This window comes from Sinohyriopsis cumingii, chromosome 6, assembly GCF_028554795.1.
Source record: "Sinohyriopsis cumingii isolate HCF-2022 chromosome 6, ASM2855479v2, whole genome shotgun sequence".
NCBI lineage: Eukaryota > Metazoa > Mollusca > Bivalvia > Unionida > Unionidae > Sinohyriopsis > Sinohyriopsis cumingii.
Genome location: NC_142966.1, coordinates 134,793,056 through 134,808,443, shown reverse-complemented (window position 1 = coordinate 134,808,443; position 15,388 = coordinate 134,793,056). Strand labels below are relative to the sequence as shown.

At 37.0% G+C, this 15,388-nt stretch overlaps 1 protein-coding gene across 1 annotated transcript in view; it reads left to right on the top strand.

Moving 5' to 3' along the window:
* The window catches only part of LOC149798045 (heat shock 70 kDa protein 12A-like), a 71,904-nt gene that overhangs the window by 33,297 nt on the left and 23,219 nt on the right, over positions 1-15,388 (top strand). Inside the window, exons 2-3 of the mRNA XM_089960830.1 lie at positions 873-991; positions 1,629-1,679. Coding sequence (XP_089816956.1) covers positions 873-991; positions 1,629-1,679 — 170 coding nt within the window. The remainder of the gene's footprint in view (positions 1-872; positions 992-1,628; positions 1,680-15,388) is intronic.

The following is a 15,388-nucleotide window of genomic DNA, read 5'->3' as shown; positions in this document are numbered from 1 at the left end:
GATATTTGATTTGTATTTCACCTTCTGAATTTTTTTATACTTCGTAATCATGAGAGTTGATGTGATGATCTTTTCGACAGTTTATAAAGTGTGGGGTGGCTTTACAGTCGCGTTCCTGATGTGAAGATTCGCCGCATCGGCCACACACTGGGGTTTTGAACCAACTATCTTCGTGTTGGCCATATTTCTGACATTTAAAACATAGAACTGGATTTGGAATGTATAATTCAAATTTGACTTTCAAACATCCAATTGTTACTACCGTGGGTAGTGTTGGTGTATAAAATGTAAGTATTGATGTTGATGGCTTCCTGCATTTTCCCGCCAAGTAGATTTTCAGGAATCAGGTCACAATTAGTTCTTACAGTTCAGTACTCACGAATCTAGTTCTAGTCCATTTTTGGAACATTTTTTCCTCTCTCATTTTGGTGATGACAGAAGAGTTTTATTTATGCATGTTTGGTAGGGATTTAAAGGTAATTGTTTATTCTTAAGAATATGAGCTCAGGGTGTGGTTGTCCGTGTGTATTTCGGCGACAGTGCACAGTGAGTAATAAGGCCTTGGTGATGATCCGGAAGCGAAATATGTGTTCCGTTTACATGTTGCTCTGTTGACAGTCTAGCGTCTCAAAAAAGAGAAGGTCAACCTTTGACAAGAACTTCACCGTGAAGTCGTTTTTGAAGGTATTTTAGATTAACATATGATTTGTATTGATTGTCACACAGTGGAAACGTCAGTACTGAGAAACAAATGTAGAGAACCTATAGTTAAATTGACTGTGTTCTATGACCAAACTGGACGGATGGATAAATCCACAGATGTGTGGGAAAAGATATAATTGGTATATCATATTAAACCTTAATATTTCTAGATATTTCACCTGTCCTCTTCGCTCACACTCCGGAAGCAAACTACATGACTTTAATGTTTGCACACTTTTTGGTGTGCCGATTAGAGCAACAATGGTATTTTCTGCTACCAATGGGGAAAGTAAGTCAAGCAATCTTTATGCGTGATTTGTTTGAATGACCATAAAGCGAGGAAACTAATCCTCGCTACATGGCTGATCATGAGGGTTTTACTATTTTCAACTGACCTTGTTATAACCGTTATGTTTTGCAATATATTCGTCACCCGTGCACATCCACACGTAACGAAATCCATCAAGACGATCCTACCGGAGCGGTGGGAAAAAGGGAAGGAGAATGTTATAAAATAAAATTAAGATTGATTCCTAGGGCTAAGAGTGATGTTCTAATTTGCTGTGATAGAGCACATCCCAACAATTAGGTTACTTTCTTCCCTCAATACGGGTAGCAACAAATGGTCAACAAGTTGCGTCCTCTTAGTCGCCTCAAACGACTTGTAGTAAGGACGCATCGGGTCTATTCTACAAACTAGAACTCGCAGGTGGCTTTGCCGAATTATAAGCTCCTAACCCATCGCATACGATTATATCTCTATATTGGTAATGATGAAAGTGACCATTTAATCGAATTTTACAGCTAGTGTTGTTCACAATGCTAACTGCATTGACAGGTATCAGGCGTGAATAGCGATATACACTATTGAAAAAATCGTTGAGCTATGTATATTTTACTTAGTCGAGATTTCTTTTCTTTTACAGACAATTGGTATCAAAATGTTTTGCTGCAAGAAGACAAGAAACAAAACAAAGGTTAGAATAACTTTATATAGACGTAACATTTTTAAATCATCAAAGCAAATGATATACGGACTAAAGTTTTAGCCCTGAGTCCTAATTGTATGCATTAAAATTTCAGTAGCTGAGATAAACCAACACCTTCTATACTGAAATCTTTAATGCCATGTTTCCGAACGTTACATGTGAGTACATGCACAATGGTACAAACAATATAATTTCAGTGCTAGAGTGAAATATGTTGCAAACCAATAATCGGCTACTAAACTATATAACTGGTATAAATGTGTTTGGAAACACAGTTATTAGGTTTTGAAAATACAGTAACTAAAACAACGACAGCACAATGGAGTGTATGTAACGTTACAGGAACTATTGAATAGCTGCTTTAATAAAATGCGTCGTACAGATTTGTTCAAATGATTCCAAAAATGTATGCTTTTTTCAACACGTAATTTAGAGCTTCTTCATGAATTACTTAGCTTGAAATAAAAACGACGTAAACCTGTTCAGTCTTATCAGGAAAATCGTGAAAAGTAATTACATGATATTGTACACGTAATTTTGAAGTCGATGGCTTTGACTTGACAACCCAGTTAATATATGGAAAAAGTAAATGCCACAAATATGTAATTATAGAATATAGTATCGAAGATCATCAGAGTTAATCAGTTAGAAACATGACCTAGGAACTATAATATATGGAAACAACAGGATCACGTTTTGTAAGAATGTTAAAATTTTCGGAAAATGAGTGAAAGCCATTAAAAACAGGTTCATATACAAATACACTGAAACTTTGTAGTCTAGATTCACGCAAGTGGTTGTTATCTTCAAGTTGATATAATATTTTGTACCGATCAGTGGTCACGGATTTGGTTAAATACCTAATTTAAGTAAATTATTTTCAAACATAAGTTCTATTTGAGGGTGAAACCAAGCTGATGCGGTCTGGTGAAAATGTTTTTGTTACAACGCAATACACAGTGATAGTAATTAATATCACAGGTATTTTACATTGTTTAATATTCCCTGAGAGTAAATTGACAACCCAATATATTTGAAGAGGAGTACATACGCCTGAAGAAACATACACAATCAATCAAAAACATTAATGATTGTTTCTATTAAAGAATAAAAATTTTAAATACATAAGATGTGCAATGACCTTATGACTCAATCAGTGCAAATGTCTATGACGGGAACTCAGCAACAGAACATGCTATTGGGAGTACTGTAAATCACTTTGCAATACGTACCTTTTTGTCTATATTTTCGGCCAGGCTATAAATGTATTTTCGGAGTAATGTCTTCTAATCAGCTTTGCCCGCCATGCAGATATATTCGCTAGTATTATAGTACGCGCTGGCAAAAATTCGCCAACGTAATAAAATATGTAACCTATGATTGTAAAAACAGTCGAAGATATCATTGAAGAACAACCCGACAGCATTAACGTTGTGAATTAAAACAGAATACAGAAGTCAATGGCATAATATCCAGGATTAAAGCGATCTCATTTTCTGAGAATGATGAAGCAAAAATGCTACAAAGATTTATTGACCACATTTGAAATTAGACAATGATTGTCCCTCATTTACCAGTATGCCTATTGTATATCAGTTTAGAAAACTCGTGCTAGAGTATGTGTTACGAATATCATGCGAAAATCTAGCATACCCGAATTAATAGGGTAAACCACAACCGGTTGTAAAGGCAAAGTTAACAGTACGAAAACTGAAATAATCCACGCGCGAGCATACTATATAAATGCAGCAGGTGCAAGAAAATAACATCTACCACCAATGAATCGCTTCTCACTGCAGCTCGATTAGTAAATCAAACTATCTAAGAGCCAGGTGGACGAAAATTGCACTTATAGTTCAGGATGAACAAGAACCATATATAAGCTTCTATTACCGCCGAGGCAGTCAAGCATGTGCGTCAACTAGCACAAATGCCTGGTTTCGTTTACAAAAACGTCTTAGCGATTATGAAGATTATCATGTGATTACTCTGAATGCGCTCACGCTAATTTCCGACTGTAAGAAACCTTATTAAATATATGTCCTTGAATAGTATTTGTGTTACAACAGTGCTGCGACCAGAGCTAAAGCAGTTAGTGCTTTCAGTGCACATTTCACTATGCCACTTAATCGCAAATCATCAGATAAGGATTGGATAAAGATCGCAACCCTGCAGTGCAATTTTGATCTTGAACGGAAAAGACATGAAGTCTATCAATCGACAAAGGCATTGAAAAGATTCTCGAGACGTTGTAACTATACACCAACGTAAGATTAGGATGGACTCTTGACAGATGCGTGAATGTTCAACTGTATGCTTGCCACAAACATTTCATCCAGAGGATCAAGTTAGCAAAAAAACAGAACAGCCTTGGCGATGTAATATACAATTTCCGGTACGTTTTGTAAGGCCATACAAAACATTTGAAGAACTTAACCCCATTATCGCTGTTAATGTATTCACTTGGAACAAACGTTTTTTATGCGCTTACACTATGCCCACATGTACAAAAAAAAAACGATTCGCATCGGCGGATCCAGAATAATCTCCTGTTGCTGAGAGATATGAAATGGTTCAGTATAGCAATCTCATTACCTATGGATAAAGAATATCTCCCGGATCCAAGGAAAGACATTGCTGTATCTGTGATGGTCGCTTTGACATCGATTGTGAAGCTAAAAGATTTACAGTTCACTATCTCTGCCACAATCCTGGCGTGCACATGGGAGCTGCACACAACTCTTGCAATCTATAGATCCGAATGCATCGAAGCAAAGCATGAATTTCTTTAGTGTTTCATATCCTGAAGGATATTATGGTCACTTGATCATTCATGGAATCGTAGCAACATCAACGTCACTAATAAGTGTCATCCCAAGCATGATAGCAAAATATATGATGCTTACGCTCAGCTAGCTGCAATTCATATATTCATTACAATTCCTTACTTCCATCCCTGACAAACGCGTGAGCAACCTTGCAGCGAATGGCAGCCATTGATTCAATATCACTGATCGATACTGTGGGATATACGAGTATATGAATTATTGGAACAAGTTTGCGAAACTCATTTAACACCGACTGAAGCATTCCGTTCGTAAATCCATTATGCAGGTATTACATCAAACTGCTACTCACAAGCAAACACTTTCTGGTCCGCGTTTGTTTGTCGAAATCTCAGTGACTATCACCAACGTGCGGATGTTCTACTGCTGGGGTATGTCTTTGAAGCGTTTAATCATACAGCCATGCATGTGTAGAATTAAAATCCAGTGTACTAATGTTTGTCAAAAGGAATGCACTGCTATCGAAATGATTGATATCGATTAGCATCTGTTTATTGAACGTGGTAGTTTTGGCGGAATTTCAAAGACGAGCCACTACTACTCTTGCATTAACAATCAAAACTTGGATGGATATCACTCCGCTCCCCCGAAATGTTACATCATGTATCTTGACTTATGAACTTTATATGGTAGGGGATGATAACTGTTGCGGTTTTTAGGGAACTGATCTCAGCTATGGTTATACCAAAACGGGCACGTGTGCATGATTATTACTGCAATATCGGGTACTTTATGAACTTGATCTGGAGTAATCAGAAAACACTCACCACCTTCACAATGACTACCAACTGGCCCCGGAAGCAATGTAAGCACGTCGTGGATATTTCAGTACCAATGCTAAATCATTGAGCAGTTGGGTCGTTGCTATCGCGAATGTATTAGATCTATTGTGAATTTCTGGATTACATTTAATTATGTTGTGCGTGTTATGAACCTGCAGTATTTTCTTCGAGCTCATATGCGTGTGCTGCGTGTCCATCGGGTACTTTGATTTCCTCCAGAGCGCATCGATAATGTTATATATGAAGATAAACACGGATCTAAGCACGGTCGCAACTAGTGAGTTTAAAAAGGGGTTCACATGAAATGCAGTGTTCGGAAAATAATGGATAACCTCCGCAAACTTATCCATGTTAACCTTGTCCGTGATAGTGAACAAGACAAACTTCGCTGACTCGGAATTTCAGTCACGCACACTTTTTAACGGCAGACTCGTAGCGAACTGTCCACAGCAAGAAAGCAAAGCTAAAATTGGCAAAGCCAATCCGTATTGGCTTGTCTATATTTGATTGGCAAAGACGCTCATGCACACGTTTTACAATGACAAGATTAAACCGCTTTACCAGTATCGTTCCAAGACGCTCTGCACAAACATTGATTCACGTCTTATGTATATCACTTACGACAATGCGCAAACATATTTGTAAACGAATCTGGCACAAGTGGTAATCCAGAAGTTCATTCTCTGCTTAGTAACGGCATCAAAAATGGTTGTTGGAAGGTTCCAAGACGAATGCCTATCAAAGAATACGTCGGACTAGGTCGTGGTTGGGCCTCAGATTGGTAAAAGCGTCAAAAAAGCAAAAGGAGTTCCACGGTTTGTTATAAAAGATCTCAAAAACGACAAATATGTAAAAAGACTCCGTGACCTATGTGAGTTCCTACCCACAGCAAATCCGATCTAGTACAAAAAATTAATATTTTATAGATGTGTGTCGGTGCAATAAGGTGACTTTCACCGCTTGACAACAAGCAATAGATGATCTATTAGGGAATCACCACTTACACGTAGCAATTGTCAATCAACTTACGATTGATGGCCTAACATATTAAAATGTTCTTTAATGGTAGTTATGTGCCTGCAGGAATGACATGCAATTCAATTGGTCGAATCGGTGCACGAAGTCTAAAGGGCGTGGCTTTCGTGGACACTATGATGTTCCTTCCTGTTGGGTCTTCAGGAAAATAACCGTGAGAGTCTTCTGCCGAATCGCTTCAGCAGGTTTTAATCCAATAGCGCGTGTTATTTCATTATTTGGTGCACGTTTGACTGATGGTAGTCGTGTTGCCCACCCGCGAAATCAAACGTGAAGCTTCGTCAATACTGTCTAAACAACCATTACGTAAGTGTACGGGTTAAATCGTTCCACAACTTATTGGTCACTATGTATAACAACATATCCAAGACAATATGCAAATTGTGTTTTGTTATCATCAGCTTCATGAAATTCTTTACCTGGATCAAACAGCTGAATTTTTGGCAGTGAATGTCTCAGCTACCATGTATCTGCTGCCAAACGCTACATTTCTTAACCAGTACTGTAAGTGTGTAGGGTCTTTGTCGTCCACGTATCCGATACGGAGTAAGAAACAAAAGATCAACATAAGATTTCATTAGGTATATTCACATCACCTCAGCCAAGAGAAATTTTTCTTGGTGCGAATAGATAAATTTGACAGAGCACGTGTTTAGACAACCAAGCTCGTATATTCACATGGCTGGCTTTTGTCGCGCATTTCAATGGCAGATTCACCTTTACAATAACCGCGCCGTTGCCAGTAACTATTCGTGGGCCGGTGGTTCTTTCCGGTGTTTGCCGGGTCCTTCCTCCACCAATTATACTGCCGCCACGTAAAGCCCATCTTGTGCTGAAAAGGGGCGTTCAACCTACAAAATGACAAGAACAACAACAATACCCGCGCCGACTGCACAGTCCGCTGTCAAAATACGCTTCTCTACATGTTAATTCCAATGAATGGATTCTGTCCACCCCCTCTAGGCCACCGATAACAATCTTGGACTTTATATCTTATTTAATAATGATTCTATCAATTTATTCTCTGAGTGCAGAATTGATCATATTCCAGTCAAGGATGGTATCTAAAATTTGGACTCTATGTACTTGAAATAACTAATAGAAAAGAGTAAGAAGCAACAAGCTTTATGAAATTCAATAAATAATTTATTTCCCTAAAATACAAAGTGAAAAGTGTAAAAGAAGGAACTTACGATATTGTAAACTAGATCCAGGTAACCCTAGAATTATAAACACAATTATTAGAGATTAAAGTTCTGAATAAACTATAGCAGTATTCAAAAAAAAAACAACGCTGAAAGTGTTGATCTGCCTGAGGTGACTTGTGTTGTAGGGATATGGCAACACGCTTTTTTATTTACACTAATACAATCCAAGAATGTATCCTTCTTGAATTTCTCTCTAGCACTTTATATTTCCAGAGAACAGTAACCTGAATTAAACATTTTTTAAAATTATTATTACCTAATGGATAATCTCCTTTTGTAAGGTTCCAAATGTTTACAAGGTAAAATATTATATATATATATATATATATATATATATATATATATATATATATATATATATATATATATACATGCATACATATATATAAAGTCTATTACTAAAATTGCAATAAAGGCCATGGTAAGCACAATGTCTTTGAATCAGGCTAAGGTAATGACCGTAATAGTTAGCCCATACTTGGAACAAATATTAGCATTGCATTAACTGTTTACAGAATAAATATAATCAATGAGCCGGGTTAAGTAGTAAATGGCCTTGATTTTGTACAAGCTCAAGTCCAACATAGCATTATCCATAACTTATAATGAAATAAAATAACATAACGACCAAGCAAAGCGAATTAAATATACATAATACTGTCTCAACAAGTTGACGTGCAAGAATATCACTTGATGCTTGATACGAAAGATGAAGTTGGTAATATGCAACAGCTACACGATTCATATGTGCTTCTGCAGATTTTGGTTGGTTGTTAAGATTACGTCGTATGTCCAGCAGTGCTTTTCACTAACATATTTACTTCTCGGTTTCTCCGGTAGCTTCGTCAACGAAGCATCATCATCAACGCCGGCGACTATTTTAAACACAAGTAAATATTTTTGCAATCGAGGTCTACTATTACGTGTCTGAACCAGAGTCGGATTTGCACTTTAAGTATATAATTGGCACAGCACACACTATGAAGGCACGATTGAGTTTATACAACAAGCTAAATTCAACATGGCATTTCTCTTATTAATTTTTCTACGCAGGCAAAGCTTGTTCTATTCAACCATGGTGAAATGTTTCCAACCTCAGATCGTGCTTTACTCACTGGCCAGGACTTCCGTATTATGGTATACTCAAAGATTTTACGATAGCGCTTCAATAGTGCCAAGAAGCACCTTCCGCCAATAATTTCTTTTTTATTGTCAGTGAAGCTCCTACCATTGAGGACCTTGTTCCAAGTTAGGATAATCTTGTCGTGTACTACGATATGGGGCTTGAATACCAAGACATCCCATCGAGAATATATTCTGCAAGGCCGATATAATAACAATTACGTGATCTATGTCACACAACAATATGGACACGTCTCTAAAATGATCCCAGACAACTGTGGCACGCTGATAATATTTGCAGCATTGATGCGGATAATCGTTCTATCATTTGTTGGTCCTGGTGTGCTGTTGATTACTCGTCGGATGTACTTCGGAATATGTTTGCTGAGACAGAAGCTTTTTAGTTTTCTCACTAATGACTTGAATAGAGGACGGGGAATTAATCGAGCAAGTTTGGAGAAAACAATTTAAAAACTGGAATAAACATACACAATGACACATCAGAATATGCTGACCAACGTGGCAAAGCCGCGAACGATCAACTCTCACTTTTCCGCTAGCTTAAGGATGTACGTAAATGGAAGAAAGATGTGTTACAGTCACGACAAGACCTTACAATTCGAGGATCCCCTGCTGATCAAAAAAAATTTAGTATGCAACAATACATTCATCATAAATGCAACAACACTAAGCGGACATGCAAGAGGATATTGGAGACCCACTTGCAAATCATCCAAAACAAGAACCACTTCAGCACGGAACAAAATTGGAAAATAAGCTAAAACTTTAAGGAACAGTTAAAAGTTTAAATGTTGGAGAGGTGGTACCAGCATATGCTGTCCAGAAAAAGGCATAACAAATCTCCTTTTGTTGATGGATTTTAATCATCGAGGGGACTCTCAGGGTTGTATTTACGACAACACGCTACTTTGCGATATTGATTTTTGTGTAAATAGGTTACATACTGTTAGGAGTTTTCCCAACTGTTGAACCAGGTGATTCGGTACCGATTGCTCACTTAGCACCGAGTATCTTTAATGTCACAATACCCGGTTGACACAACGTCGTTTAACTCTTAAGGACTAGGAAGGGTGCATGCTCAGAAACCTTAGCAGTACAAGTGTACATTAGATATCGACCTTATATTTAATACAACGATAATCTTACGTGGACGTGTAATACCCGTGCGTATTATTAACGTTAGAAAACATGACATAATACAGGAATGGGTTGGGCGATGTTATTCAGGCATTGTCTACAGACGCGCCAGAGATTCTTGCGACCATGTCATCGAGCACTGCACCAATTGCTAAACAAGCTTGATTGCATGTCGTTGATAGCATCAAAAATGTTGCAGGAGATCGATTAAATAATATGTGATTACCAGCTGTTCCATGGTTTCGAGATTGACTATTACGATTAGTAAATCGAACACCACGGGTTGTACCAAAGGCAATTACACTTACATCAACAGAAATAATGCCATTGCCAGTGATTAATTATCAACGAAGCCGCTCACAAACTCATAACTGATTACATATTTGCTAATGTGGCCATATGAACCAAGTTATGGTGGTACGCATGAGTGGTAGAGACAGTAAAAGGTGTTAAACGAAACCACTAATTGATAAATAATGGCACGATTTAAGAAAGTAACCGATCCTGTGTTTGACACGGATGTTCCTTTGAGGACAGAACCAATAAAAACAAATTTTCAGTATTATTCGTACCCGGTAAAATATTCCGATTTGAGCAACAATGATATTACCAAGACAATTCTTGGACTTGTCAGATACACTAACGACTATACAAGACTATGATGTAAAGGACGCAAACGAGAACCTTCAGCATTTCCAGTATTTATCACATCAAAATTACACAAGCTGATTTCAAGGACCCTCAACCCGCTGGTATGCCACTCAGATATTATACTGAGGGCGCTGCTATAGAAAGTGCAAGATCGCATTAGAACCTTGGATTCGCGCAGTTTAAATACAATTTCTTGAACTCTTGTTATCTTTTTTGTGTGAGAGTACTGTCAGTCATATATTTGGGTTTTGTAGAGATGTTCGCAATGCTAATTTTGGAGTCAAACACATAGTCACTCTATACCGAAAACCCAACGATAATGATGCAATTTGGACTGTCGCTGTTGTTGCTAATGGCAAGGCTGTGCTTCAAAATTAGGATTGTGGGTATATGTGATATTCCCTTATGTAGCTGAAGAAGCACTTTTGTTGTCGATTAAGAGTTATGGAGCACATAATCGCTATCATTTCACACGCATCCCTCAGGCGTTTATGAAGGCAATTTCCAGCGGCTATCATGGCATATAACTACCAAACAAGGTATCAACGCAGCAAAACAATTTTGTCGCAATTTAATCTGTAGCTCGGGAGAGCGATGGACAAACTGTTACAAAAGTGATACGTGACCAGCCAGAAGTGTCTGGAGGTGTTTTCAATCAGAACGACATGTAGAACCCGCTGGAGGAATTTTGTTTGATTTTACCGACAGTAATGTCGCGCGTGCATATCCGTTGTGGTAGATAATGGGCCTGGATCAAAATATTGACACAGGTCTGCAAATTTGCTACGCTCTACCCGATTTATCACTTTTCTTTGGAACACCCTGGGTAGGCAGTCGGTGTCGCCCAACACTTTCTTGTACGTGTACCTGAGGTACCTTTGGGTGATTCTGCACCCATTATCGTTTTATGTGGATTTAAAATAACCGAGTTTACCAACGGGGGTGTTATTGACGTTGGCCCGATACACTTTTTGATTTTCCAAGATTAAACTGGACAACTGTAACGTCTAATTGGAACCTTCAAGTTTTTTTTAGAAGCTGAAAGGCAAAGAATATGGCCAAAATCAATACAATCAGGTGAACCGAGACACTGGTATACGGACTGCATTTATCAAAACTATGTTGAGGATGCTGATGCCACGCCTATTAATGGGGTATATTGGGTGAGGGATATTAATCTACGAAATCGAAGAAAAAATATTAATATAACAAATGTTCGACTTGTTTTCACTTATACTGGGGATAGGTTTGATAAACCTAGACTTCCCATGTTTAAAGTGATCGAGCACGGATTTTACATTTTATCGTGACTGAATATAGACGTGGGTGAGTTGCTATGACAATGCAAATAAATGAGTACCAGCGCGGGAAAACACGACAATGTTCCAAGCATCTTTTACATTTGCAGTATCGATATTATTGGTTGCCCGAGTTTAAATTCAATACGAAGGACTCAACATCGTTTCAAAATGGTACTTAACTGTCTTTGCGTTTTGCATTTAACATTATTTATTACATATAAATGATGGATTCTGACCGCGGTGATAAGGTTGCAGAATTTAATAACGGAGTGTTCGACAGACTAACGAGTGATTCTAAGAACGATGGTGATTTATTCAACTCGTCCATAATTATATGCCTCCAAGTGACTTTAACCAATCCTCAAATATACTGAAATATAATACAAATAAATGTCCAATATAAATCAAGAGTTTCGATAACCATAATGTGGTAATACCAACTCAAAGCCAGTTTGGAATAATCGCTTTAGCACTTCAAACCAACTGTCTCTGACTATATAGCATGGTATTAAAATATTCGGGGATTTTTTATGCAACAACGTAGAGTTTACGGACAAATCCACCCAGGTAGAATTCCCCGTCAAGTATATTGAACAAACACTGAGTCGGTAAGGACACGAATGACCTAGTCGACTGATACTTAACATAGATACACTTGTCTGTGTAATAGTTCTTAGGCGAAAACCAGAACGATGGTTTCTGACACCTTTTAGTAGCGCAATAAATTCAGTTATAAGTGAACGGTGTACTAAGTCTTAAGAACAAACACTTGCTGGAGACTCAAATATTCCCCAAGTACATCTTTTCTTTTATGATATGGCGTTTGTGACACTAAAAAGGATAAATGGTTATAGATGCTTCTGCTTGTAGCACCTGAACAAGGTCAGCCTGCAGAGCACTTACACATACTTGTCACACTGTTAATAGAATAGACCAAACGTGAAACCTAATGAAAGAGAAACAATAACTACAAGATTAAGGCATCAAGAAAACCGCGTTCTTAATTAAAAGTATGTGTTTATTGGTTTATTGTATTTGTGGATTCACCGCTGCCACCACTGTTGGTCATGGTATAGCTGCAATTGTGCCATCAGTCTGATTTGTTCTCGTAGCTAAACAGAGAGTATCCAGTGTGACTGGTGGTGCTGAAAAAATAATTTCGACAAGATTACATTCACAAATCGGTTGGGTTTTTCGGATCTTCTTGCGGCAGCATCAGGTCGTCTCAGTACGATTAATCAGCTCTAGTAATTTTTTCAATGCTGTTAGTGGAGACGGAAAACCTCCGACAATTTTGTGCACATTTACTAAACCGAGGTGTTAGTGACCTAAAACAGGTGATTGATTTAGAGATAGTGAAAATCGAAGTTTTATTTTCAAAGTCGTTTATGCAGCCAGTAGGTACACTCATCTACACTGTCGGTTTTCGCTGCTCAAAATGCATGCACACGAGCGAATAGCATCCATTATGTATGCGAGTATCTTTTAGAAATATAAACGGCGATAAAGCTAAATTTTAAACAAAACAAAATAAAACAGAGAAGTACATACAAACTAAAATATTCTCGATTGTTTAAAATCACCAAACAGTAAACAAAATATCGCATATCTTTTCAGCCACAGGGTTTCGTCAAAACTAAATCATATGGAAGTACTCTTGAGCGACATGTATATCGACATTATAGGGACATATTTATATTTGACGATTTTCAAATCATTCTATTGGTTTCAGTTGAGTGATCTTATGAAATGCTAATTGTGCGTGATGAAATTTGAAAACATTCTGATAATTTATTTTTTTTTCAAATGAAGTGGATGACATTTCCTGTTAATTCAAACATAGTTTAATAATTTCAGTTCTTACGGGTATCAAAAGATAATACTTTTGGAGTGACTATTTTGTATTTTCCATTTTAACGATAAATACTGTATTTGGACATGTACTTATGAATGTGGTAAAATGGGTCACTTTCTCGAATTTATAATTAAATTACCAATGTTATTGGCGCACCTTCTATTTTTTGAATCATACATTCCTCTTGTCTCATAAATGTGTACACAACCAACATGTAAGCAAGCGAATAGATTGCATCTCTTACCATCATCGCTGTAGTGTAAATTTTAAAAAATGAATTAGATTACATTTATAGCAACATAATGTATCGTTATTGTAAGACATATTTAAGCATATATTGGAGATAAAGGTTTAATGAGAAAGCTAAAGGAGGAACGTTGAATGTAATTGTTGAAGATATGTTACAAACATCAAAGAAACTGGCACATTATGTCGTATATTGTGTAAACGAATGTAGATTCATGTGTGGAAATTATGAAATGTCATGTTCATAATGAATACTAAACCGAAGTTAACAAAAGGAATCAAAAGAGAAATGCGACGGGTCGAAACTGTGATTGTTAGAATCGATTTATCTTATAAACTATTACTTTTTGGAACCAAGGATATTGGTACATTAAATCAGACTATAATAGTAGGTGTAACACAATGAGAGTTGCGAATCAACAGTCACAACACGTATTACAAGGCTCAATCAGGAATTTACAGTAGAAACGTATTTGGTTTTTCCAAGAATTAATTGTTTCTTACATTACGTAGATACAGTTACACATATCTGAGTTAAATTATATATCAAGGAAGCAAAATGGATCGAAGACAAGAATGCGAGTATTTACGTAACCAATATAATCAGTTCGAAATAATTCACGATTACATGATGAATGAGCAATTTCAGATCAACTCAAACTAGTTTCATAAATGCCCCATATTAATCACAAACATTTCAAAGATAAAATAATCCGTCGAAAAATGTGTGAAGCATTTAAGAAATTTATTAAACCTATATGATTTAATTTCTGAAAGCAGTAGGCATGTTGACACGCATACATTACTGACACGATGGCAAGTTTAAACATCAGTTACAATGTCGGTATAGAGAAATAGTCTCAGGTCAGATGACAGCAAATACCAAGGGGAAGAATATCTTCTGAAGGTCTTTTAACTGCTGCAGTTTCAATTCCGATTTAGATGACGACAAAAAGTGATTAGTTACTTTGAGTCGCAACAATTGAAATTATGCTGGAGCATATGTATGTTGTCTAATTGTAGAACTATAGAAACCATAATACTAGTTGATCAATGTGAACTTAACGTAGGCACATCATAAAGCACAAACAATTTAGTTCGAAAACCATTCGGCTTCTTTAGCATATTAATATGATTAAACCATTTATACGAGTTACACACAATGTATAGTCAGCTTCCAATAAAGCATTTACAGTCTAAACAGAAATGACACAGAAACGGAAACGTCATGAAACCAAAGAGAGAGTGAGAGAGAGAATTTGTCAATATCACTCCTGTAATAAGGAAATAAAATATAATACCCTGGTTTGTAAATACATGTGACCTTAACATTGGATTGTAAGTCTATCCTTCCAAAGTTTAGTTGTTATTTCTCCACATGCTAACATAACCACTTATATTTATTGAATGCCATGTATAGAATGATCATAAGAATAAGTTGATAGTACCAAACAACGCTGAAGCAAAGTTTTCATTCAATAAAAATTTTGTAG